We start from the raw sequence: 26051 nt of genomic DNA on the forward strand, positions 1-26051 counted from the left end.
CCCATAACCGTTAATATTTTTCTTTTTGTGTTGTAACTTGTTTAATCCCCTCCTGAATAAAAATAAAATTGAATTATCTTCTGGGAAATGCCCCTAGGGAGGTGCCCATAACTTGTTTTAGAGAAGGTCCACTATTTGTAAATTAACTCACTATCACATGAGTTGGTATTGAATCTAATCCAAACATTCATTTTACAAAATAACTTCTCGAACAAGAAATTTCAGTGTATGAAAAATGGCAGATATTAATTGTGCAACATAATGGAAGTGAGGGATAATGTTTGAATCAATATTTTAAGTGTTGGGTAAGGAATTTGATAGTTTGGGATTTCTTTTTTTCTTTTCGTGTGCTTATCCTCTTCCCAGAAATGTTTCTGTTCACGATGCTCCTGCTAAGAAAGTGGATTGGCTGAAATGGCAACTTCTGTATTTTTTCACTAGTTTTCCTTTTTTCCCTTGAACTCCTGAAAGTTGGGGTAAAGTTCCTCAGGGACCAGGAACCTTTAAGTATCTTGCCCAAATGGCCCAATTGTGAGCCTGGACAGTGAGTATTGGCAAGGTATTTGACCTTGGAAAGAATCATAGCTGAGCCTGATATCCTGACCCACTTTCAGTGGCCCCATGTGATAGCAGTCAGGATTGGGAACCTTGCTTGATTTCCTTCCCCACATTAGCCCACGGCTGCTGAGAGCAATTTTAGTAACCTGGTTGTCCACTCTTACTGGAATAGAGTCTAGGACCTCCTGGTCTGTATGCCTTAGTGAACTTGAATAAGTGTTTTTAGTTGAATTGATTTAGTTCGGCTCCTGATCGCCTAGCTATCTGATGAATAGCTGAGCCACTTCGCAAGAAGGTCCCAGGTTTGATACCTGATCTGTACTGAGTTAATTATTGCCAGTAGGGGTGTCACAGTTGGACCCAGTACCGTGAGGCTAAGGAGGGGAAAATTGCCCATTGTCTTGCTTCTGATTATTATCCAGTGACTCCTGAAAGCACACGTGTGGATGTTGGTGACGAATGGATTGGAAAGCATTATCATGAAGAAGAACCAAGGAATACTATTGGGAAGGTAAACTCATTATCTGGAATCTTTACATTTCAGTGTCTGCAGCTATAGGATTGTGATGGCTAGCTCACGATAAACTTAAACTAAATCCAGTTTACATTTAGATCAAAGGTTTAATGTAACTTTAAGACAAAGTGTCTATGAGAAGCAGGTTGAATCCTTATTTCATATGGGTTGCCAAAACATATATGGAACTTTTATGAATGAACGAACCTCCAGGCACGACATTATTAGATATAAGATTTCATACTACTGAGGACATTTTGTTCCCTTTGAAGAGAATTGCCTATATTCATTAGGATAAGGCAGTTGAGCCCCTATTGGAGCATTGTTCATTGGCTTACAAGGACTGAATGTTGAAATCGAATTTTATTGCATAGGATTTTTAACCAGTGTTTTAAGGATCGTATTCTACAATTCTGTCTGCTGTTCCATGAAAATCTTGTCTACAATATTCAAAGGGACTGTTAATTGTTACGATTTGGGGCTTTTTAACTCACTCTCACTGCAAAAGGTAGCGTCCATAGGCGAACCCAATGCCTTATGGTCTGAAACTTAACCTGTGAATAGTATAAACTATATAATGTGCTGTAAGACAAACAATCCTTCCTTTCATTGCACACTTTCTACTGATAGTATGTAAGATTCCATTGTGTCTGATTCCACTGTGTCTTGCATCATTTCAGAAGATCGAAACATCAGCCATGCAAGATACTTTTCGTAGCAGGTTTATTCATAAATAAATTATTTACAAAAAATGATGCTCAGGATCCTGTCTACACACTTCCTGCTACCACTTTTCATGACATTAACCCAGCCCCCTCTGCACTTGGATGCCTCCTATCGCCCCCAACTGGACCTCAAGCCGTAGCTCATGCTGTCTCCTGTCCCTTGACCTGATCTTGAAGCTCACCTGCACCAAAAGCTTCATTCTGGACTGCTGCTGGGAGCCAGCTTTTGGTGTTTTCATTGTTTTTAAAATCAATGCTGATTTTAAAACTGCAGAAAGAACTTGAAGAAGCTGATACCCAGCAGCAGCTGGGAATGTGGTTTGGCACTGGGCAGATCAAGAAATTTGGGACTCCAATGGCTCACAGGAGACCAGGAACAGTGGAAAACCTATATTATTTAAAATAGTGATATTTATTGAAAATAAAATAGATTTTTCCAGTCATTAAGAAATCAACTAACCCCAGTTTATGACCAGATCCCACAGCTGCCCCTGCAGTGAATGGACCCCAAGGCCGGCATGGGGTCCGGTTATGGCAGGAAGTGGTGAGATTTGTTGAAAGGGTTCTCCCAGCAGTGACTGGAGAAAGACTGCATTATAATTAAAATAAATGTATGTGGCTGCACTTTAAGTCATACAGGTTTCCCCACATCATTTAAAAGAAAAATCAATCCCACCTGCTTGCCACAATCCAAACCCCTCCCAGCCTATTTTGAGCACCTCTGGCTTCTCTGTTCACTGCTGTCTCGCTCTTGAGATAGCCCCTATCGCCTTTGCTTTGTCAGCAGCATCCTGAAACCCATCCCCTAGTTATCCTGCACTCAGTACCCTCTTTTGCAATGCTTTTATACCCTGCCACCATGATCCTAATGTGGCTATACCCTAAATCCACCTTCCTACTGTCTCAAGCAGCACTTTTTCCCAGTGCTAACGCACCCTGAGGCCCCACTGTTACTCCCCAGAATTACATCTCCCTCCCCCAATGTTTATATTCTGACACACCTCCCCTACACCTGCCAGCCCCCTGTACCCTCTTCTCAGTGGGCCCAAAGTGACCATTCCCTCTAGTTCTTCCTCTTGCATCTCAGACCTTTGTACCTTCCCCAGTGCTCTTATATCCCATGACCCTTGCACCCAAAGTCCCACCCTCCCAATGCTACTAACTGACTTGTCCCTTTGATTCCTCATCACTTTGATTCCCCATCACTACTACACCCAGTTTCTATAACCTACCTTCTATCTACCAGTAATGTGGAATACTTTCTGCTGTAGCCTGAACTTTAAAAGAAGCGTAGAGATAAAATTAATTGCTTCGTTAAACAAAATTTTAATGTAATCAAGTCCACCGATTTAACAGCCTCCATGCAAATATCAAATGGTATGAGTCTGCAAATATAATTAACACATCTACACTACTTTGTAATAAAAATGCAGTTTGACTTAATCACCTTCAGGCACTAGCCCTGATAATATCTTGTGCATTACATTACATTATTCTCTTAACTCACTATGAGCAATGCCATGGGAGATTTAGTAATAGTCTGACATGGAGTGTGCAATTTTTATCATTTTTCCTTTGAGTTTTTCTGACACTCTTGATTGGCTCAAAGTAAGATAGCAAATCAGAGCTGATGAGGTATGGAATGTATGAATCAAAAGAAAAGTAACCAACACTGAGGAACCGTTATGGTCTCATGAGAACAACCAATCCTGAATGACCAGTCAGAAGAACACCCCACTAAAAGAAAAAGGTGATCCAATAAAATTGCTCAAAACACTCTGAATTTGTTTTCTTAGCTTGGCATGTATTACTTAAAAATAAGATTCAATCTTTCTACCCTCAGTACACTAATATGGCAACGGGGATCTGTTCCGCTGGGTATTTGCCAGTTTTTATGGTAGTTTGATTGTCTCACTCCCTAATCTTAAAAAAAATTAAATCAAGGCATAATGAAGTTTTGGCATCATGCAAAATGTTTTTGGTCATTATGCCTTCCTTTGTGACTCATTTAAGGGACATCTGTATAAAAGAGGTGTTCCTCATTACTAAGACTCAATAGTCAAGGTGGAAGTGCCTTCAAGCTATCATAATTGTGTATTTGGCTGTTACTGGCAAAAACTTATTGTTCAGCCTTTGGTCAGTTCTGTCACCAGGGTTATAATGGAGCACAGAATTATAATGTGGAAGGCATACTTCCAAGTGCCTTGGATCTGCTGCAGCTCTGCAGTAAAGTATGGTAACAAGAAGTGGTGGTGTACTGAATGGTTAACAACTTGGCTTTGGAACGAAGTCATGGAAGAAGACAACCAAAGGCATCAGGGCTATGAGGAACATGACCAGCAGCAGCAAAATGAGTTTGCCCAGCTGATTTGGGAAATCTGAGAACAACATCTTCCCACTGCATTAATAGTCCTGTCAATATTCCATGCCTATCCCTGAGAATTCACTATGCCTAGAATCTTAAGCAATCCCATCAAAACACCCAGCTTCCATTCATCAGATATCATCCCAGCCACTTGCTAGCCATTTTTTTGTCTTTTTTTTCTGTCATACCTTTCAGCTACACTTTTTGTCATACTTAGATGATTGGCTCAAAACAAAAGCAGCAAATCAGAATTGAATAGATAGGAAACATACAAATCAAAGCAAGGAAAGGGGCTAGAAAACTAATCCTGGATGACCAGTCAGGAGAATTTATGCATAAAAGGAGATGGTGACACAATTGAATTTGTATGCCAGTTTTTTCTCAGAAACTGAAATTTGTAATCTTCAAAATAAAGATTAACCAAAATAAAAACATTTAAAAAAATTGAATGATAACGTGATTAAAATTACTCATAGAATTGTCTTTTGTCTCTTTAATGCCTTCATTTTTGCATCAAGGGCAGAGCTGTCTCAAAAGCATAGGCTTCACCGGATAGTGTTTCTGCAGAAGGAGTTACCAACCATACATGCGCAATCTAAGCATAAATATTTTTCAGAATTTCCCATCGTCCGTTAGTAAGTTTCTCTGGATTTTTCAAGCACAAACTTTATCCTGTCATACTGTGACAATATTTCTGTTTCTTTGTATTTGAAAATATTTGAATACCATCCAGACCATACCATTTGTAAACACTACATTAATTTAAGCTATTACCAAATGTCTAATTTTTATTTTGGCGCTAGCCTTGGCTCAGTGGTAGCACTCTCACTTGAGTCAGAAGGTCATGGGTTCAAGCCATAAGCACATAGTCTATGCTGACATTTCAGTCTGCACTGTCAGAGGTTCTGTCTTTTGGATGAGATGTTAAACCAAGGTCTACTGTCAGGTGAACATAAACGATCTCATTGAACCATTCGAGGAAGAGCAAGGGAGTTCCACCAGTGTACTGGACAATATTTATCCCTCGACCAACATCACCAAAGTGGATTATCTCATTCTTTGTTGGACCTTCCTGACTGCTGCATTTCCCTACATTCCAACAGTGACTACTCTGCAAAAGTACTTCATTGGCTGTAAAGTACTTTGGGGCATCCTGAGATTGTGAAAGATGCTATGTAAATGTATGTTCTTTCTTTGAAAGAGCATAATTTAAACATTGCTGGAGAGAAATAGGGACATGCAGATAGAGGGAGGGAACAGCTTTAGTAGGTATTGGAGAAACAGCACAGATTTAATCATATAATTGTAAAGTTGTATTTTTGTGTGTTTATTATCTTAGTTTATTTTGGAGGTTTTATTTCTTATATATGACAAACAAATAAAACTTCAGTTCAGCAGAGCAAGCTAATTACATCAGCTATGTTATCTAATTGTAAACATAATCAACTACAGCTGTGTTAGTTATCGAATATGTGTACAGTTAGCAACTATATTGTTATAAAGTGCATTTCGTGCTTAAAACTGGCCTGAGGCTCATAGGCCCACTGTACCCCCGAACCAACCCCCATAATTGCTGCAAAACCCTACAACCCTATTCCTACTACTGTTATGTCACATATGCCTATCTCCATCTTTTTTGTATCCTGGGTTTTAAAAAAGGTAAAAGATCAAAATTAAATATGTAGGTAGAAGAGCATCTAATAATAATACGTGCTACTCGTTTATGGTTTACCGTCTTTTGCACAAGATGTAAAATTGAAGCACCTTCTGCCTGTTCAGATGGATGTAAAAGATCCTGTGGCACTATTCAAAGAAGATCTGGGGAGTTTCTTCTGGTGTTCTGGTGAATATTTATCTCTGAAACAATTAAACCAAAACAGATTGACTGATTATTTGTCTTAATTTGTTGGTTGTGGGACCTTGCTATGTTTAAATTATCTGCTGCTTTATCCAACATAACAACAGGTACTACATTTAAAAGTAATTCATTAGCTGTGAAGTACTTTGGGGCATCTTGAGAATGTGAAAGGTGCTATATGAATGCAAGTTCTTTTCTTTCATGAAAAAAATGAGCAGAGTGCAGAATTCAACTTCCAAAATACTAATAAAAATATTAAGATACAATGTAATAAAAACAGAATTTGACTTATACATTACTGTAAATCCATGGTACTGGTAATATATTGTGCATTATGTGGTATAACACCCCTATTGTTAAAGAACAACATATTCCTTGTCACACTTACAAGCTTGTTTAATCTAGGCAAATTTCTTGTAGCTGATTGGCTCATATGCACATTTTTCTCAACAATTTATTTTTAGAAAAAAGGTAAAGAAAGTAAGTCATTGAAATTTAAAGAGCAACTTCTTCCCCTACATGAAAAACTTTATCAACACAGGAGTCAGAAATCAAAATCTTTAGTTTGGCCATTGTGCTAGCAGAAGTGTGCGGGCCGAGGTTTCTCCTGATACCATGCGTAAGTTGAAGACCTTAACCGATTTTCTAGGGTCAGCGAATTTAAATAATGTTGGGCTTCCAGGAGTTGGTAGTTTGTTTCAGGTGGAAAACCTCATGCTACTACAGGATTTAGTATTGCAGCAGTTTAAATGGCCAGACAGTACAGGAGTAAACGAATTAAATCACTGGCAGCGAGGACTACTTTGCTATGCCGGGCAACAGATTTAACTGCTAGTGAGCTGGAGGTTCTTCTGCAGGAGTTGAGGCAGAGGAGGCATGATCTGTTTGGTGTGTTAGGCAAAAGATCAAGGTCAGTGGCTGCAGCACAATGGGGGGAGGGGGCACTACCAGTAAGATGCCATATGACCTAATGCTATGTTTACTTAACAACAATTCAATTTTGTAGCTTTAAAGGAACACAGGTGCAATTTAGTGGCAGAATAATACATTGTGCATTACAAGGGATAACACTCCTGTCCTTATACATCAGTACAGCATCCAACTTACCAGGAGCAGTGCCACAGAAGACCTGCTGGTATAATAATAAATATGGTATGTGTGAGCATTTATTGTACCTCATGTCACACTCCCTGTGCTGCCATTTCTGTCATACTTAATTATAGGGAAATTCTAAGCATGTAATTGGCTCATGCAAAATGTTTCCACCAATCTTAAAAAAGGTCACTAATTTAGAATGTAAAGAGAAACTCCCCCACCAACAGAAAAGTGAAGAGGATCCGGTACCAAATTGGTAGGACTGGAGTGTGCAGAGCATTACACCCACCAGTATAGACAAGTACCAACTGCATGGGATTTTCCATAGTCAGCTGATTTAATATATTCAGATTTAAGCAGGTGAGCTCTTGTGCTAAATTGAGTTTGCACTTGGAGTTCTTGGTGGGGGAAGGAGTCTTGTCCTCTTCAAAAATTAAAAGCAATGTGGCCACTTAAGTTGGAAGTGGTGGCCAGCTGAACTCTGTGTGTACTATCCAGGAGACCTGGAAACAGATGTGGAAGCAGATGGCACATCTTCAGTGTCAACATAAGCCTATCCAATGGTACCCAGTATGCATGCCAAAAAGTAGAGCATACTGTTGTACATTTATTAATGGCCTTGTCTACTTTGGAAATAAAAGCAGTGCAGCTGTGTGATGCTTCTCGTGCTATTGAGAAGCAAAATAGATGAAATGGCTGTACTTACTGATATATCAGTTCCATGTAGTTGTGGGCAGCGCATTAGCTAATATTGGAAATGATCCTTAGATTGGAAGAAAGCGAAGAAATAAAATTGAGTGCACTGGTACGGGGAAGTTTTCTAATTGGGTATCAAATGGGACACTATTGGTAGTGCGTCGGCAGTCCCTACCCAATGTGGCAACCTAGAAGCGCACACTTTTCCTGGGCGCTCCGCTACAGTTCACTGGTGTCCTGCGACAAAAAAACGGTCGGCTGTAGCAGGCTGGAAGAGTTTTGTAGCACCTGGAGGAGCACTCCTGCTTCCGGCCCTACAAAAATCTTAAAAAAGAACCACCGATTAGGCTTCTCAACACCAGGAGAAAGTGGGACTAGCATGTGCCATGCACGCTGCGTTCATTTCTCCACAAAAATTGCAATCTACGAGTAGAACCTCGATTTGCATATTAACACAAAATATGCCTGCTTCGGGTGGGAGTGCTGGGCACCCATTTAAAGGCCTGCAGGCCCCCACCAGATTTCCCTCCACTAGTCACCTCTTTTTCAGGCGAGAAACGGATGGCTAGCAGTTGTAAATCCACCCCCCGCCCCCGGTAAACTTGCACGCCACTGCCTATCTCTACGATGCAGGTTGGCTACAAGTTTCCTTGCAGCAGATGGAACAATCTGCAAGCGGGGGTTCCATGCTGATCTCAGAGACTACAGACATTCCAGAGTAGATTTTCTGCCTTTTCTGCTAAATTTTTCCTGTAATTTGGGTAGGCAGCGGTGGGAAATTACTTTGGGGTATGTGCTGTGCTGCATCCCTGTCCATTTTTATATCATTTTAATTTAGTCCTAGGTTGGTCCTCCCAACTGCATCTCCCAGGCTCATTATTTTCACTGAACAACCCTTACTTCTGCTGACTAGGTTACTTACAGAAGTACCAAGTACTTTTCAAACTCCTACTACCTTATTTCTTTTTCTGATCACATTCATCTTGAAGAAGAATAGTTTCTGAAAATTCTATCTGATGTGAAAATAAATAAGTCTGCGAGGGCACCTGATCCACTGACCAAAAATTAAATAAACAATTGTGTTTGAGTTCTAAATCAATTAGATGTTTAACTTATATGCTGATTGCATGGGTTCCCTCACACTGTGCGTAAAATATGTAATTTGTAAATATAAATTTAAATGAGGTGCTGACCATACAAGGTCATGAAAATAAATAATTAATGAGTGGAACCACCCATCCCAATGGGTGAAAATTAATTAATTTATCATATGTGAGCTACAAATTAATAAATCTAATTTGTAGGTTTAGTTTATGTGCTACCTTAATACTTTTCTTGTGTGAAATGTGCATACATATATTTATATTGTGCCCATACCATGTGAGGCCGACACGAAAATAAATAAATAAAATAAAATTACCCGACTCACCCAGTGAAAATTAATTAAATAAATAAATGATTGTCTGCAAGGTACAAATTAATTAACAAAATTGTGGACGTTTAATTTATGTGCTCACTCATTGGAGATAATGTTAACTTTTGGCGTTGGTGTAAAATGGGCGATATTGGATTGGCCTCCCGTTATACACACTGCCTGTTTTTCACCATCGGCGAAAGTTAAAATTACATCCATTTTTTTTTTCAAAATCTGTATGAAATGTGTATCTCTAAAATTAAATAATGTCCTTATTGTGTGAGCATTATGTGGAAATAATTATTTTGGTGAGAACACCAAGTATTCAGATGAGACATTTTAAGTTGGTACAGGTTTTGACTCCTGTGTGTAATCGATTAAGTATAATATGTGGCAATGCTGATGATGAGACAGAGGGTATGGTGTTTTATAACAATAGGCATGTTATCAACAAACTGATTGGGAAAGTGTGACAAGTAAAATGTTACTGGAGTTAGATGTCACACTTTATAGGCAAGACTTTTAATATATTAATAATATATACAAATATATCAACCCTTTAATATGTACATATACAATATCAAATATGTAAGAATTTCCTGTGGTATAATTTGTGGTGAGTTGCAGCATATGTGTTTTACAACAATAGAGTGATTGATTTACTGTGACAGGCATATCAATAGTAAATGGGTAGTAAGAGGAGGGGTGGGGCCAATTAAGGACCATAAAGGAGATCTACTCACAGAGGCAGAGGGCATGGCCGAGGTACTAAGTGAGCACTTTGCATCTGTCTTTACCAAGGAAGAAGATGCTGCCAGAGTCTCAGTAAAGGAAGACATAGTTGAGATACTGGATGGGCTAAAAATTGATAAAGCTACTAGAAGTACTAGAAAGGCTAGCTGTACTTATAGTAGATAAGTCACCTGGTCCGGATGGGATGCATCCTAGGTTGCTGAGGGAAGTACGGGTGGAAATTTCAGAATTACTGGCTATAAACTTCCAAACATCCTTAGATACGGGGGTGGTGCCAGAGGACTGGAGAATTGTAAATGTTACACCCTTGTTCAAAAAAAGATGTAAGGATAAACCCAGCAACTATAGGCCAGTCAGTTTAACTTTGGTCGTGGGGAAACTTCTAGAAACAATAATCCGAGACAGAATTAACAGTCACTTGGACAAGTGTGGATTGATTAGGGAAAGCCAGCACGGATTTGTTAAAGGCAAATCGTGTTTAACTAACCTGAGAGTTTTTAGATGAGGTAACAGAGAGGGTAAATGAGGGCAATGCAGTTGATATGGTGTATATGGACTTTCAAAAGGCGTTTGCTAAAGTACTGCGTGGTAGGCTTGTCATCAAGATTGCGGCCCATTGAATAAAGGGGGCAGTGGCAACATGGATACAGAATTGGCTACGGGACAGGAAACAGAGAGTAGTAGTGAACGGTTGTTTTTCAGACTGGAAGGAGGTGTACAGTGGTGGTCCCCAGGGTCGGTGCTGGGACTACTGCATTTCTTGATATATATTAATGATTTGGACTTGGGTGTACAGGGCACAATTTCAAAATTTGCAGATGACATAAAACTTGGAAGGGTAGTGAACAGTGAGGAGGATAGTGATAGACTTCAAGAGGATATAGACAGAATGATGGCATGGGCGGACACTTGGCAGATGAAATTTAACGCAGAAAAATGAGAAGTGATACATTTCAGTAGGAAGAACGAGGAGAGGCAATATAAACTAGAGGGTACAATTCTAAAAGAGTCTAGAGACAGAACTGAGGGTATATGTACACAAATCGTTGAAGGTGGCAGGGCAAGTTGAGAAAGCGGTTAAAAAAGCTTACGGAATCCTGGGTTTATAAATAGAGACATAGAAAACAAAAGCAAGGAAGTCACGAAGAACCTTTATAAAACACTTGTTCGGCCACAACTGGAGTGGTGTGTCCAGTTCTGGGCACCGCACTTTAGGAAAGATGTGAAGGCCTTAGAGGGGGTGCAGAAGAGATTTACTAGAATGATTCCAGGGATGATGGACTTTAGTTACATGGATAGACTGGAGAAGCTGGGGTTGTTCTTCTTGGAACAGAGAAGGTTGTGAGAAGATTTGATAGAGGTATTCAAAATCATGAAGGGTCTAGACAGAGTAGGTCGAGAGAAACTGTTCACATTGGCGGACGGGTCAAGAACCAGAGGACATAGATTTAAGGTGATTGGCAAAAGAACCAAAGGTGACATGAGGAAAAACTTTTTTACACAGCGAGTGGTTAGGATTTGGAATGCACTGCCTGAGGGGGTGGTGGAGGCAGATTCAATCATGGCCTTCAAAAGGGTACTGGATAAGTACTTGAAAGTAAAAAATTTGCAGGGCTATGGGGATAGAGCGGGGGAGTGGGACTAGCTGGATTGCTCTTGCACAGAGCTGGCGTGGACTCAATGGGCCGAATGGCCTCCTTCCAGGCTGTTACCTTTCTATGATTCAATGACTGAATTATGTCCAATTCCATTTGAGGAGTCTTACCAGTGTTTGGGGATCGAATTCTGCAACTTTGCCCATTATTCTGCAAAAAACTGCAAATGAATGGCTTTCCTGCATATGTATTTCTTTACCCATGTAACTGCTTTGATTGTGACCCATGTCATTTTGGGGTCATGATGTTTAGCAGCATTGGAGCGTTTCTCAGGTTTGGCAGAACTAGGTTAGGGGTCTTGAAGTTTGGCTGCAATGAGCCAGGAGTGCTGGGCTTTGGTGCCACAGTGCAGTCTGGCGGAACTCAGGTGGGAATCATAGAACGATACGCACAGAAGGAGGCCATTTGGCCCATCGTGCCTGTGTTGGCTCTTTGCAAAAGCTATCCAATTAGTCCCAATCCCCTGCTCTTTTCCCATAGCTTTGCAAATTTTTCCGCTTCAAGTAATTATCCAATTCCCTTTTGAAAGTTACCATTGAATCTGCTTCCACCATCCTTTCATGCAGCGCATTCCAGATCATAACAACTCGCTGCGTAAAAACTTTTTTCCTCATGTCGCCTCTGATTCTTTTGCCAATTACCTTAAATCTGTGTCCTTTGGTTACCGACCCTTCTGCCACTGGATGTTTCCTCACCTGGCACAAGGTGGAGCCCTCAGCTTGGGCAATTTTCACAATGGGGATCCACATAATAGAGAAGATCATACACCAGCCAAGTGCTGTTGCCCAGACAGCGTACTCAACAGGTCCATATGTTGATGGGGCAAATGTTGCTGAGGACCAGATTAAGATTGCTGCCAAATGTGGGGTTTGATTCATTGGTTGATTCCTGGAGTCCTACAGCCCTGGAAGCATTAAGAGGATGGGGAGAAGGAGGCACTCAATTAAGCGTTTATGATAGGTTCTTGTAAAATAAGTAAATGCCATTTTCCTTAGATAAATAAATGACACAGCTACATAAATAAGTATAAAGATTCTACTCTCTCTGCCTCTGTCTCTACCTCCCTGGAGTGGTAAATAGACACATAGCAGCTTTAACTTTATTTTTACTTTCAATGAGCAAAATTCAGTCAGCAATTTTTTCATCTCTTGGAGAGTGTTTGAGAGAGGTCAGAATTCCAATTTGTAGCCTTTGTACACTCTTGTTAATCACAAACACTAATAAAAATTACCTCAGAAACATTATTTATCTGAGTCCCAATGTATCCAGGAAAATAAAAAATTACAGAATGTACAGCACAGAAACAGACCATTTGGTCCAACAGCTCCAGGCCGGTGTTTATGCTCCACACGAGTCGCCTTCCACCCTTCTACATCTAACCCCATCAACATATCCTTCTATTCCTTTCTTCCTCTTGTGTTTATCTAGCTTGCCCTTAAATGCACCTATGCTAGTCACCTGTGTTCATGAGAACGTTCTTGATCAGTATGTTTCCGACCCAACGAGGAAGGAGGCATTGCTGGATCTAGTTCTGGGGAATGAAGTGGGTCAAGTGGAGCAAGTCTCAGTGGGGGAATATTTAGGGAACGGTGATCATAGTATCATAAGGCTTAGATTAGTTATGGAAAAGGACATGGAGCAATCTAGAGTAAAAATGCTTAATTGGAGGAGGGCCAACTTCAGTGGGATGAGAACAGATCTGGCCTGGGTAAATTGGAATCAAAGATTGACAAGCAAAACTGTAATGGAACTGTAATGTAAAGAGATGGTTCAGATACAGTCTAGGTACATTCCCACGAGGGGGAAAGATAGGGCAACCAAAGCCAGAGTTGACAAAAGAGATAGAGTGTAAGATAAAGCAGAAAATGGGGGCATATGACAGATGTCAGGTTGATAATACAAGTGAGAACCAGGCTGAATATAGAAATTACAGAGGAGAAGTGAGAAAGGAAATAAGAGGGGCAAAGAGAGAGTATGAGAATAGACTAGCAGCTAATATAAAAAGGAATTCAAAAGTCTTCTATAGGTATATAAATAGTAAACGGGTGGTAAGAAGAGGGGTGGGGCCGATTAGGGACCAAAGAGGAGATCGACACAGGGAGGCAGAGGGCATAGCTGAGGTACTAAAAGAGTACTTTGCATCTGTCTTTACCAAGGAAGAAGATACTGCCAAAGTTACAGTAAAAGAGGAGGTAGTTGAGAAACTGGATGGGCTAAAAATTGATAAAGAGGATGTACTAGAAAGGCTGTCTGTACTTAAAGTAGATAAGTCACTTGGTCTGGATGGGATGCATCCTTAGTTGCTGAGGGAAGCAAGAGTGGAAATTGCAGAGGTGCTGGCCATAATCTTCCAATCCTCCTTAGATATGGGGGTAGTGCCAGAGGACTGGAGAATTGCAAATGTTACCCCCTTGTTCAAAAAAGGGTGTAAGGATAAATCCGACAACCACAGGCCAGTGGTGGGTAAGCTTTTAGAAACGATAATCCGGGACAAAATTAATAGTCACTTGGACAAGTTTGGATTAGTAAAGGAAAGCCAGCACAGATTTGTTAAAGGCAAATCGTGTTTACCTAACTTGATTGAGCTTTTTGATGAGGTAACAGAGAGGGTTGATGAGGGCAATACGGTTGATGTGTATATGGACTTTCAAAAGTCATTTGATAAAGTGCCACATAATAGGCTTGTGAGCAAAACTGAAGCCCATGGAATAAAAGGGGCAGTGGCAGCATGGATACAAAATTGGCTAAGTGACAGGAAGCAGAGAGTAGTGAACATTTGTTTTTTGGACTAGAGGAAAGTATACAGTGGTGTTTCCCGGGGGTCAGTACTAGGACCACTGCTTTTTTTGACATATATTAATGACTTGGACTTGGGTCTATCGGGCACAATTTCAAAAATTGCAGATAACACAAAACTTGGAAGTGTAGTAAATAGTGAGGTGGATAGTAATAGACTTCAAGAGGACATAGACAAGCTGGTGGAGTGGGTGGACATGTGGCAGATGAAATTTAATGCAGAGAAGTGCGAAGTGATACATTTTGGCAGGAAGAATGAGAAGAGGCAATATAAACTAAAGGGGGTGCAGGAACAAAGAAACCTGGGGGGTATATGTACACAAATCTTTGAAGGTGGCAGGACAGGTTGAGAAAGCGGTTAAAAAAAGCATACAGTATCCTGGGCTTTATAAAAGCAAGGAAGTTATGTTGAGCCTTTATGAAACACTGGTTCAGCCACAACTGGAGCATTGTGCCCAATTCTGGGCATTGCACTTAAGGAAGGATGTGAAGGCAGAGAGGGTGCAGAAAAGATTTACTAGAATGATTCCAGGGATGACGGACTTCAATTATGTGGATAGACTGGAGAAGCTGGGGTTGTTCTCCTTAGAGCGGAGAAGGTTAAGAGGAGATTTGATGGGGTTGTTCAAAACCATGAAGGGTTTAGATAAAGCAAATAAAAAGAAACTTCCCATTGGCGGAAGGGTCGAGAACCAGAGGATGCAGATTTAAGGTGATTGGCAAAAAAACCAAAGATGACATGAGGAGAAAATTTTTTACGCACCGAGTAGTATGATCTGGAATGCGCTGCCTGAAAGAGTGGAAGCAGATTCAATCGTGCCTTTCAAAAAGGAATTGGATAAATACTTGAAGGGAAAATGTTTGCAGGGCTAAGGAGAAAGAGCAGGGGATTGGAACTAACTGGATTGCTCTTACAAAGCCGGTACAGGCTCGATGGGCTGAATGGCCTTCGCCTGTGCTTTAACCATTCCATGATTCAGAGAATTCAATATGGTTGGTGAAGCCATGACCTTCCCTTTTGAAATCTGTGCTGACTATTATTATATTTTTGGTTTCCAGATGATTTTCTATTACATCTTTGAGTAAGCAATCCATTATCTTTCCTACCACTGATGTTAGCTAACTGGTCTATAGTTCCCTGGACTTGTTCTATCTCCCTTTTTAAATTTAGTAATCACATTGGCTCTCTGCCAATCCTGGCACTATTCCCTTTTCTATTGAATTTTTATATATGTGTAGTAGTGCCTCTGCTACCTCTTCCTTAACTTATTTTAGTGTGCATAGATGTAATCCATTCGGACCAGGGGTTTTATCCTCTCTAAAGTTTGATTGGTTTATCAATTATCTCCCCCCTTTCTATCTTAAATGTCTTTATATCTTCTTTGATCTCTTCTAATGTCATGCCCACCATGTTAGTCTCCCTGTTAAATACTGAGGCATAGTTATTATTTAATATTTCTGCCAGTTCGCTGTCATTACCTGTGATTTTATCGTGTGTATCCCTTAGTGGCCCTATCCCTATCCTGATTTTTCTTTTGTTATTTATGTGTCTGTAGAATACTTAACTATTTCTTTTTATAATATCCTTGATAATTTAATTTCATAGTTTCTCTTTGTCTTCCTGATTGTTTTTTTTGACTTCTTTCCTAACCTTTTCGTATTCCCTTTTGTCATCCTCTCCTTTGATGTCTCTGTACTTAGTGTATGCCTTTCTCTTTAGTTTCAGTTTTGCCCTTATTTCTTTATTCATCCATAGTGTGTCATTACTGGCTAGTTTGTACTTGCTTTTTAGTGGGATATATTTCTCCTGGACTCTACTGATCACTGTTCTAAATGTTTCCCACTGCTGTTCTATTTCTTTGTTTGTCAGTAAATTTTTCCAGTTTATTTTCCCTAGTTGCATTCTCATCCCCTTAAAATCAGCTTTTTCCAATTTATTACTTTGGTCTTTGCCTTACTTATGTCCTCAATCTTTATCTTAAACATGATGTGGAGATGCCGGTGATGGACTGGGGTGGACAAATGTAAGGAGTCACACAACACCAGGTTATAGTCCAACAGCTTTATTTGAAATCACAAGCTTTCGGAGCTTTGCTCCTTCATCACCTGACACACTATGGATGAATAAAGAAATAAGGGCAAAACTGAAACTAAAGAGAAAGGCATACACTAAGTACATAGACATCAGAGGAGAGGATGACAAAAGGAAATATGAAAAGGTTAGGAAAGAAGTAAAAAAAACAATCAGGAAGACAAAGAGAAACTATGAAATTAAATTATCAAGGATATTATAAAAAGAAATAGTTAAGTATTCTACAGACACATAAATAACAAAAGAAAAATCAGGATAGGGATAGGGCCACAAACTCCGAAAGCTTGTGATTTCAAATAAAGCTGTTGGACTATAACCTGGTGTTGTGCGACTCCTTATATTTATCTTAAACGTTATTATGCTGTGATCGCTATTGCCTAAATGTTCCCCTACGTTCACTTCGCTTATCTGTTCTGGTTCATTTCCCATTACTACATCCAGCAGTGCTTCCACGCTTGTTGGGCTTTTTACATACTGGGTAAGAAAGGAGTCCTGCACATATTGTAAAAACTCCATTCCCTTTACCTACCTCTTCTTGCCAGTTCATTTGGGGGTAGTTAAAATCTCCCATGATTATTATTCTATGTCCTTTACTCATTTCACATACTTCTTTCTCAACCTCCTTTCCACTATTAGGTGATCTGTAGTATGCCCCTATTTGTCTGTCTGATTGATCCCTTATCTTTTATTTCAAACCATATGGATTCAGTTTCTATCCTTCGGTTAATTACGTCCCTTTTTTCTACTGCCATTATGTTATCCCTAATTAGTACAGCTACTCCAACACCCGCCCCCCCCCCGCTTCTCCCCTATCCTTTCTGATTATGCTATAACCACCAATATTTAGTTACCAGTCCTGTTCTTTATGTAGCCATGTTTCAGTTATTCCTACTGTATCTGGTTCCGCGTTATGGATTATTGCCTCTAGTTCCCCATTTTATTTTGGACACTGTGCACATTGCTATACAGGCAGTTTAATTCGTCTTTAATAGTTATTCCTTTTATTTGTAACAGTCCTTTTATACTTCTGTTTTATAACTGTTTTTGTTTCTTGACCGTTCATGTTATCTTTATTCCTTACCCTGGTTTGACCTTTAAACTCGTCTCCTGTTTCTTTTATCTTTAGGCTTTTGTTATTGCTACCAGATCCTTCCCCCCATCTTGCTAGTTTAAAGCCTTATCCACCGCCCTATTTATCCTTTCTGCTAGGACTCTGGTCTCACTCTGGTTCAGGTGGAGCCCAGTACTGGTGCCAGTGTCCCATGAAATGGAACCCTCCTTCCTACACCACTCTTTCAGCCACGCATTCACCTTTCTGATCTGCCTATCAGTATGTCAATTAGCCTGTGGCTCAGGTAGTAATCCTGAGATTACCACCCGTGAGGTCCTGCTTTTTAATTTAGTTCATAGAAACATAGAAAATAGGAGCAAGAGTAGGCCATTCTCCCTGCATCTAGTCTGTCTAGTCCTGTTAGAATTTTATATGTTTCGATGAGATCACCTCTCATTCTTCTAAACTCTACTGAATATAGGCCTAGTCGATCCAATCTCTCCTCATACGTCAGTCCTGCCATCGAAGGAATCAGTCTGGTAAACCTTCGTTGCACTCCCTCCATGGCAAGGACATCCTTCCTCAGATAAGGAGAACAAAAACGCTTCTGATACTAGCTTCTGATATTCTCTTAGCAGGACCTCCTCCTTGTTCTTCCTTATGTCATTGGTGCCGACATGGACCACAATAACTGGATCCTCCCCATCCCTTTCCAAGTTCCTCTCCAGTTGCTCTGAGATGTTTTTTATCCTTGCACTGGGTAGGCAATACACCCTCCTGGACTCTGTCGTGACTGCAGAGGATGCTATGTATCCCCCTAATTTTGGAATCCCGTATGACTACAACCTTTCTATTCTAGTCCTCCCCCTCCATTCCACCTCCCCCTCCACCCCCCTTGGACTGCCTCATGCTCCAGGTTCCCTTAGTATTCTGGAAATCCTCCCTGCAGCTTTCATCCTTATCCTCACAGGTATCAAGTACCTTGCACCTGTTGGATAGGACTAGTGTCTGCGGGACCTCCTTCTCTGCCTCCTAAGTTCCCATTACCCTGCTGAGTGACAGTTACACTTTCCCCTTCTTGCACCTGTGCTTTCCTCTTGAGGTGTGACTGTACTCTGGAAAAACTATCTAGATATTCTTCCCCCTCCCGTATGTGTCGGAGTGTCTCTAACTCGCACTCCAGCTCAAAGACTCTGAGCTGGAGTGTCTCAAGCCAGAGACATTTCCTGCAGATGTGGCAATCTGGGACCGTCTCGCTGTCCACAAACTCCCACACATTACAGTCCTGAGACACATTACAGTACTGCCATTTCTAGTTTTTTTTTATTATTATCAGTAATTTCTAGGACTAATAGAATCACTTGAGATCTAGATTATATATAGTAAATGGATTTTGAAATTATTAGTAATTACTTAGTCTTTAAAATTTAAGTTTTAAGAGTTGATTGATTAGTTTATAGTTCCTTGGTTTACATTACTTAGCACCTCCTTCCCCCTCTGCACCTAATTCTCATGCTCACCAAATTCCCAGTTGAAAGTTCTCACTCTGTTAGCAGTTCACTCCGTTAGAAGTTCACTGTCTGTCTTTACCAACCTCACAAGCTCAGTTAACAAGTTAACATGCAAAAAAATGAATGACCTCAGTGTTATATGGTTTTACAATTTGAAGATAAACAGAAGCAGTCCAGGTGTGTAATTAGTACATTTTGTCATGTTTGCACGTTTCTGTGTTTCCCTCTCACATACAGCCAATTTTTAGTTTTAAAAACTCAATATTAATTCTACCTGAATAAAGCTTTTGAAATTTGTTCTTAGTTTTCCGTAGTTATTTCAAGAAAAACTTATCATACTGTAGGAGGTTGAAGACAAGCATTTTGCCTGTTGAGCTGATAAAATGTTAATAACACATCCTAGGAAATTGTGCACACTGCACATGCTGAGATTGCAGGCTCTGCTTTCAGCTAACAGTCATAGCTCTGAGCAAAAATACAAATCCAAGGCCAAGCTTTTGAGAGATGCTAAAGTAAAAACATTAATGAAAGTATTCAAAGAAACAAAAGAAAACTTTGTAGTTAAATTTAATAATGTTATTCAAAAATTTGTGATTTTTATGCCCATATATGTTACAAACCTTATTTTGGACAACATAAATATCAGTTACTGAGTGAAAAACAGGGGGCATTGTTTTTCAAACAGTGATTTTAGTGTTTTGATTGTTACAACTTCTTTGTTTTATAGGTAGGTTCTCCTCACTGGCCACTGAGGAGTGGTTGTTTTCATAAGACCTTAAAAGTGTGACAGAAAAGGAGTAATTAAAAGGAAGTAATTGTTACTTGAAAATACAGGAAGAAAGAAAAATTGACAGATAAAACAGAGGACAAACAATAGGAAACTTTCAAACAGGAGATAATTAGGATGCAAATTAAATATATTCTGACAAGAACTAAAAGGGTTCTTAGATGGATAGGGAAATTGAAATGAAAATGACAATTGCAGGTCTAATAATACAAATTGTAAACAATTTTACAACACCAAGTTATAGTCCAACGATTTTTATTTGAAATCTACAAGCTTTCGGAGGCTTCCTCCTTCCTCAGACATTTACCTGAGGAAGGAGGAAGCCTCCGAAAGCTTGTAGATTTCAAATAAAAATCGTTGGACTATAATTTGGTGTTGTAAAATTGTTTACAATTGTCAACCCCAGTCCATCACCGGCATCTCCACATCATAATAATACAAAGACAATCAAGTAGGAAGTCCTCTGGTTAGGCACAACAATGAAGGTGTTTGGCAGAACTGGGGTATGGAATGTGAGGTTTGGCTCACTAGTAGATTCCTGCAGTTTGGCAATACTTGGGGAATAAGAGCACAGGTCTGATATAACTGAGGCAGGGTCTCATTCTGGTTCGTAAGTTTCAAAGAGATCTTTGCAGGCCTTAAGTTAAATGTTTGTGGTTGATTTCAAACCCAAAGACTGTCACTGGGAAATAAAGTGGTCAAGCTCCAAGGTGGCAGGGAGCACAGTGATGGGAAGGCCTGAGGCACAAAGGTCATGGGGACAGGAGTTGGAAATAAAATATCTGAGTCCTGAACCCTATATATTGCCGTTCCTTCATTGTCGCTGGGTCAAAATCGTGGCACTCCCTACCTAACAGCACTGTGGGAGTACCTTCACGGACTGCAGCGGTTCAAGAAGGCAGCTCACCACCACCTTCTCAAAGGCAATTAGGGATGGGCAATAAATGCTGGCCTTGCCAGCGACGCCCACATCCGATGAATTAATTTTAAAAAAACCCTGAGGTGGCAAGGAGCAAATTGAAAACAGTGGGGGGGAGGCTGATGACAGTGTGAGTGGAATAGGCAACTTGGCGGCAGGGGGAACAGGCCAGGGTAGGCTGATGGGCAAAGGAGCGGGACATGGGAAGCTGAAAGCAGTAGGAGCAGGCCACAATTTTGGCCTCAGTGGTGACGGGAATAGTGTGGGTGAGAGTGACAAACAAGAAAGTTGAAATGTTAATAAAAGATTTAAATTTAAATATGATTTTTTCTAAACTTAAAAAATTTACTTCTAAGGTCTGATGCTTACCAAAGCAAACCAAAGCCGGAGATGGATCCAGGAAGTCTCAAAGATAAATAGGAAACAGCACCACCGACCTTAGAGATCTAGTAATGCAGGGCCCAAGAGGTAAGTAAAATCAATTGTAAACTATCACAAAAATGTGACAGATGCTGCAACACTAGTACGACTGACACAAGAACCATGACGGAAAAAAATGTTTTGGAAGCGCATGCTGCACAACAGTAAGTGCGCACAGGTATAAGACTTTCAATATATAATGCGTTGTGGATCTGTTGTAACATTGCTTATGGGAAGATGAACAGTGGGGTAAATCTTAACCCCATGAACGGGTGGGTTGGGGGCGGGTGGGAAGGTAGAAATCATAAAAAAAGTAAAACCCGACGCGGTTTTAACGGAGGCGGGTCGAGAGGCAGGCGACCAACCCGTTCCGAGAAGGCAGGTCGGTCAATTAAATCTTTTAAGGAGGCTGTGGGCCTCCATTTTGACAGGTTTTTTATTTTTAACTCATGGTGGCCGGGGTTCCTGGACCTTCTGCTTCACGCCACTTAAGAGGAGGCGCAGCCTTTATTGCACTGCTTGTGGGCCCTGAGGAGCAGGAGTATTTCCTCCAAGCCCAACAAGCCTACCTGCTGTGATCCCACACGTGCGATTGGTGACCCCCTCCCCACATCCGACCCCCCCCTCACGATCTCCGACCCCCCTCACGATCTCCGACCCCCCTCACGATCTCCGAGCCCCCTCCCACGATCTCCGAGCCCCCTCCCACGATCTCTGACCTCCACCCCGCGATCTCTGCCCCCCAAGATCATCGACCCCCCATGACTGAGCCCCTGATAACCCCCCCAATGACTGCTTCCCTTGACCCTGGCCCCCCCCAGACAACTGCCCCCACCGATGATGGTCCCCCGATGACTGACTCCCCCGTGACTGACCCCACCTGATGACCCCAGACCCCCCCGATGATTGACCCCCCCCGATAACTGTTCCCCCCGTAACCCAGACCCCTCCCGATGACCCTGATGACCGACCGCCGCACAATGACTGACCCTCCCGATGACCCCTGATCTCTGATGATTAACTCCCCGATTACCGACTTCCCCCCCCCCTCCGATGTCCCCCGACTCCCCCCCCCCCCCCCCCCCATCTAAGACTTACCAGCTGGCATCTGCTCCCTGGCTGGTCTCCCGCCCGACTGACTGCCAGCCTGTCAATCCGCCGGCCAGTCGGGCGGGAAGCCTATGGAAAAAAATTAAAGACGTCCTTACGCCAAAACCGTAAGGACATCCGGGAAACCCGTACTTCCGGGTTTCCCATCAGGAATCCCCCTCCCCACCGCCCTCTTCCCGGCTCCCCTTTAAAATTTAACCCAATATGTTTGATTAGAAGAGGAGGATTAGATGATGTAGTAGAGAATATATAATTCTAATGGTTTATTTGAGATTTTTGGGGAATAAAGGGAATTTTAATTAAAAATAAATTAATGTAAAACAAATTAAATGATCAAGAATATGTACAAAAAGATGAATGTAATTGAAAAATTACTTGAAATTGTATATTGTGAGGTTTTATATAATTGTAGTTATATGTGTAAAGGATTTGGGATTTAAATAAATTAATGTGAAATAATATGAAATAGTATATTAAAATGTATCCATGTTAATGGAACTTCAGAGTGTGTACATAATCTTTGTAGAGTAGATATTTTTATATAATGTGTGTATTTGATTTAATTGTGTGGAGTATTTTGTATGTAGATGAACATAATAAAAATATTTTAGAATTTTATATTTATATTTGTCAGTTTCTATGTGGGTGGAAGGTGATGTTTAGTTTACTGAATTTGTGAATGTGTTTTGAGGGAGGAAAAACACAAGCACTGGAAATGGGGCTACAAAAACACAGTGGGGGTGAAATTGAAATTGTGGCAGGCTGCAGCAGTTAAAAGACTGCTGGAGCTGAAATGACCAGAAGCACAACAGGTCACTCAGAAGAGGAAGAAAGAGAAATAAAGCTGGAGCTGAACCTGAACATTGAAAAGCGATGGCAGAAGGGGGAACATACTCTGGGAGGTCTGCAATGACCAAGGGCCCAAGGTTTTATAAGCTCTGGTGGAGATTTTTTTTTTAGCAATAGGAGCAGGAGTAGGCCAAATGGCCCCTCGAGCCTGCTCCGCCATTCATTAAGATCATGGCTGATCTTCGACCTCAAATCCACTTTCCCGCCGATCCCCATATCCCTTGATTCACTGAGAGTCCAAAAATCTATCTATCTCAGCCTTGAGTATACTCAACGACTGAGCATCCACAGCACCCTGGGTAGAGAATTCCAAAGATTCACAACCCTCTGAATGAAGAAATTCCTCCTCATCTCAGTCTTAAATGGCCGATTCTTTATCCTTAGACTATGCCCCCTAGTTCTAGACTCTCCAGCCCGGGGAAACAACTGGCAGAGATAAGGGCCAGAAGACAAAGGCTCTTTCGCATCCAGAGAGTTATGTCTCAGAAAAAGGATTTGTGTCTCTGCCTCTCCATCTCCCCGCTTAACATGCTTTCTGAAGTAAAAAAAAAAGTTTGATGCTCAGTGCCATCTCTACAACTCACAGTTATTAAGTGCCAGAAGTGTTTTAATGATCTCAAGGTAAAATCTGACAAGCAGCCTGGCACCTCCAGAGCTGTGGACAATAGAGTCACACCTTTCAGAACTTGTGGGCTGCAAGGAGTGGGCACAGGTGACAATACACCTTCTTTATTGGAAGAGGTTGGTAATGATCTACCTAATGGAGTGCCTATGCCCATCTAGATTCTTCTTTTGAGCAAGGAGATTGGTCTCTTCTTCCCCTTCACCCTCTGGGCTTGGAAGGCACAAACCCTTGGTAATGGGCAAATTATACAGGATGCAGTAAACCACTACAATTCTGGAAACCATTACTGGACTATACTGCAGGGACCAGGCTGATGTCCAGGCACCAGAAATGGGACTTGACAATTCGAATGGTCTGTTCCACAATAATCTTGGTAGCACCCAAGGGGATTCACTTTAATAGTGAAGCTCGGCGTAAATGGGAAATAGCGGCAGGTAGATGGCATCGGGCCATTAATGCCCTGTTTACACTGGCATCCTGGCCGCTGCCATCTTGTTAGGTGCCTTTAGATGGGTGGCCGGACTGCCTGCTTGTCTCGGGTGGAAGGCCATTTTTACCATGCAAATTTGGGTCCTCTTATGTGCATGGGATACCGATTGCAATTTTGAGGTACAAATGGGTAGACAGTGTGCCACGCATGTTCCGCCCATTTTTAATAGCATTGAGCAGCCTAATTCCCCCGAATGGTTCTTAAAGGGACCACTAGAGGCGTCTTAAAAATGGCCCAAAACTATTTTGATCTTTTATTTCTGTGGAGCCAGGAGGAGCAGAAATGTTCCTCCCGGCCCAACAAAAATACTTTGACCCTCTGCTGGCCTTTGCATGGCCTCCCTGGGATTGTCTAACCACCACCGTCCCCAGGCCTGGACTGTCAGCTGGCTCAGTGTAGGAGCCAGACGATTTCTTGCTATCCCCACCATCAAGCTCCATCATAGGAACAGGAGTAGGCCATTCAGCCCCTCGTGCCTGCTCCGCCATTTGATAAGATCATGGCTGATCTGTATCTAACTCCATATACCCGCCTTAGGCCCCTATCCCTTAATACCTTTGATTGCCAAAAAGCTATCTATCTCATATTTAAATTTAGCAATTGAGCTAGTATCAATTGCCGTTTGCGGAAGAGAGTTCCAAACTTCTACAACCCTTTGTGTGTAGAAATGTTTTCTAATCTCGCTCCTGAAAGGTCTGGCTCTAATTTTTAGATTGTGCCCCCTACTCCTAGAATCCCCAACCAGCGGAAATAGTTTCTCTCTATCCACCCTATCTGTTCCCCTTAATATCTTATAAACTTTGATCAGATCACCCCATAACCTTCAAAACTCTAGAGAATACAAGCCCAATTTGTGTTATCTCTCCTCATAACTTAACCCTTGAAGTCCGGGTATCATTCTAGTAAACCTACGCTGCACTCCCTCCAAGGCCAATATGTCCTTCCGAAGGTGCAGTGCCCAGAACTGCTCACAGTACTCCAGGTGCGGTCTAACCAGGGTTTTGTATAGCTGCAGCATAACTTCTGTCCCCTTGTACTCTAGTTCTCGAGATATAAAGGCCAGCATTCCATTAGCCTTCTTGATTATTTTCTGCACCTGTTCATGACACTTCAATGATCTATGTACCTGAACCCCTAGGTCCCTTTGGACATCCACTGTTTTTAACTTTTTACCATTTAGAAAGTACCCTGTTCTATCCTTTTTTGATCCAAAGTGGATGACCTCACATTTGTCTACATTGAATTCCATTTGCCACAGTTTTGCCCATTCACCTAATCTATCAATATCGCTTTGTAATTTTATGTTTTCATCTACACTGCTTACAATGCCACCAATCTTTGTGTCATCGGCAAACTTAGATATCAGACTTTCTATGCCTTCATCTAAGTCGTTAATAAATATTGTGAATAATTGAGGCCCCAAGACGGATCCCTGCAGGACTCCACTGGTCACATCCTGCGAATGTGAGTACCTACCCATTATTCCTACTCTCTGTCGCCTTTCGCTCAGCCAACTTCCTAACCAAGTCCGTACTTTTCCCTCGATTCCATGGGCTTCCATCTTAGCTAACAGTCTCTTATGTGGGACCTTATCAAATGCCTTCTGAAAGTCCATATAAATAACATCCATTGACATTCCCCTGTCCACTACTTTAGTCACCTCTTCAAAAAATTCAATCAGGTTTGTCAGGCATGACCTACCTTTCAGAAATCCATGCTTGGCTCTCTCTGATTAACTGAAAATTCTCAAGGTGTTCAGTCACCCTAT

General features: G+C 41.2%; 1 protein-coding gene across 1 annotated transcript in view; it reads left to right on the forward strand.

Annotated features, from left to right (window-relative positions):
• The first annotated feature begins 852 nt into the window (after positions 1–852).
• LOC137333025 (CMRF35-like molecule 3) overlaps positions 853–26051 on the forward strand; it is an 86535-nt gene continuing 61336 nt past the window's right edge. The window contains exons 1-2 of the mRNA XM_067997107.1: positions 853–1069; positions 21146–21257. Of these exons, the coding sequence (XP_067853208.1) occupies positions 21242–21257 (16 nt within the window). The 5' untranslated portion in view covers positions 853–1069; positions 21146–21241. The remainder of the gene's footprint in view (positions 1070–21145; positions 21258–26051) is intronic.

The sequence above is a fragment of the Heptranchias perlo genome, chromosome 15 (genome assembly GCF_035084215.1).
Source record: "Heptranchias perlo isolate sHepPer1 chromosome 15, sHepPer1.hap1, whole genome shotgun sequence".
In the NCBI taxonomy this organism is placed as follows: Eukaryota; Metazoa; Chordata; class Chondrichthyes; order Hexanchiformes; family Hexanchidae; genus Heptranchias; species Heptranchias perlo.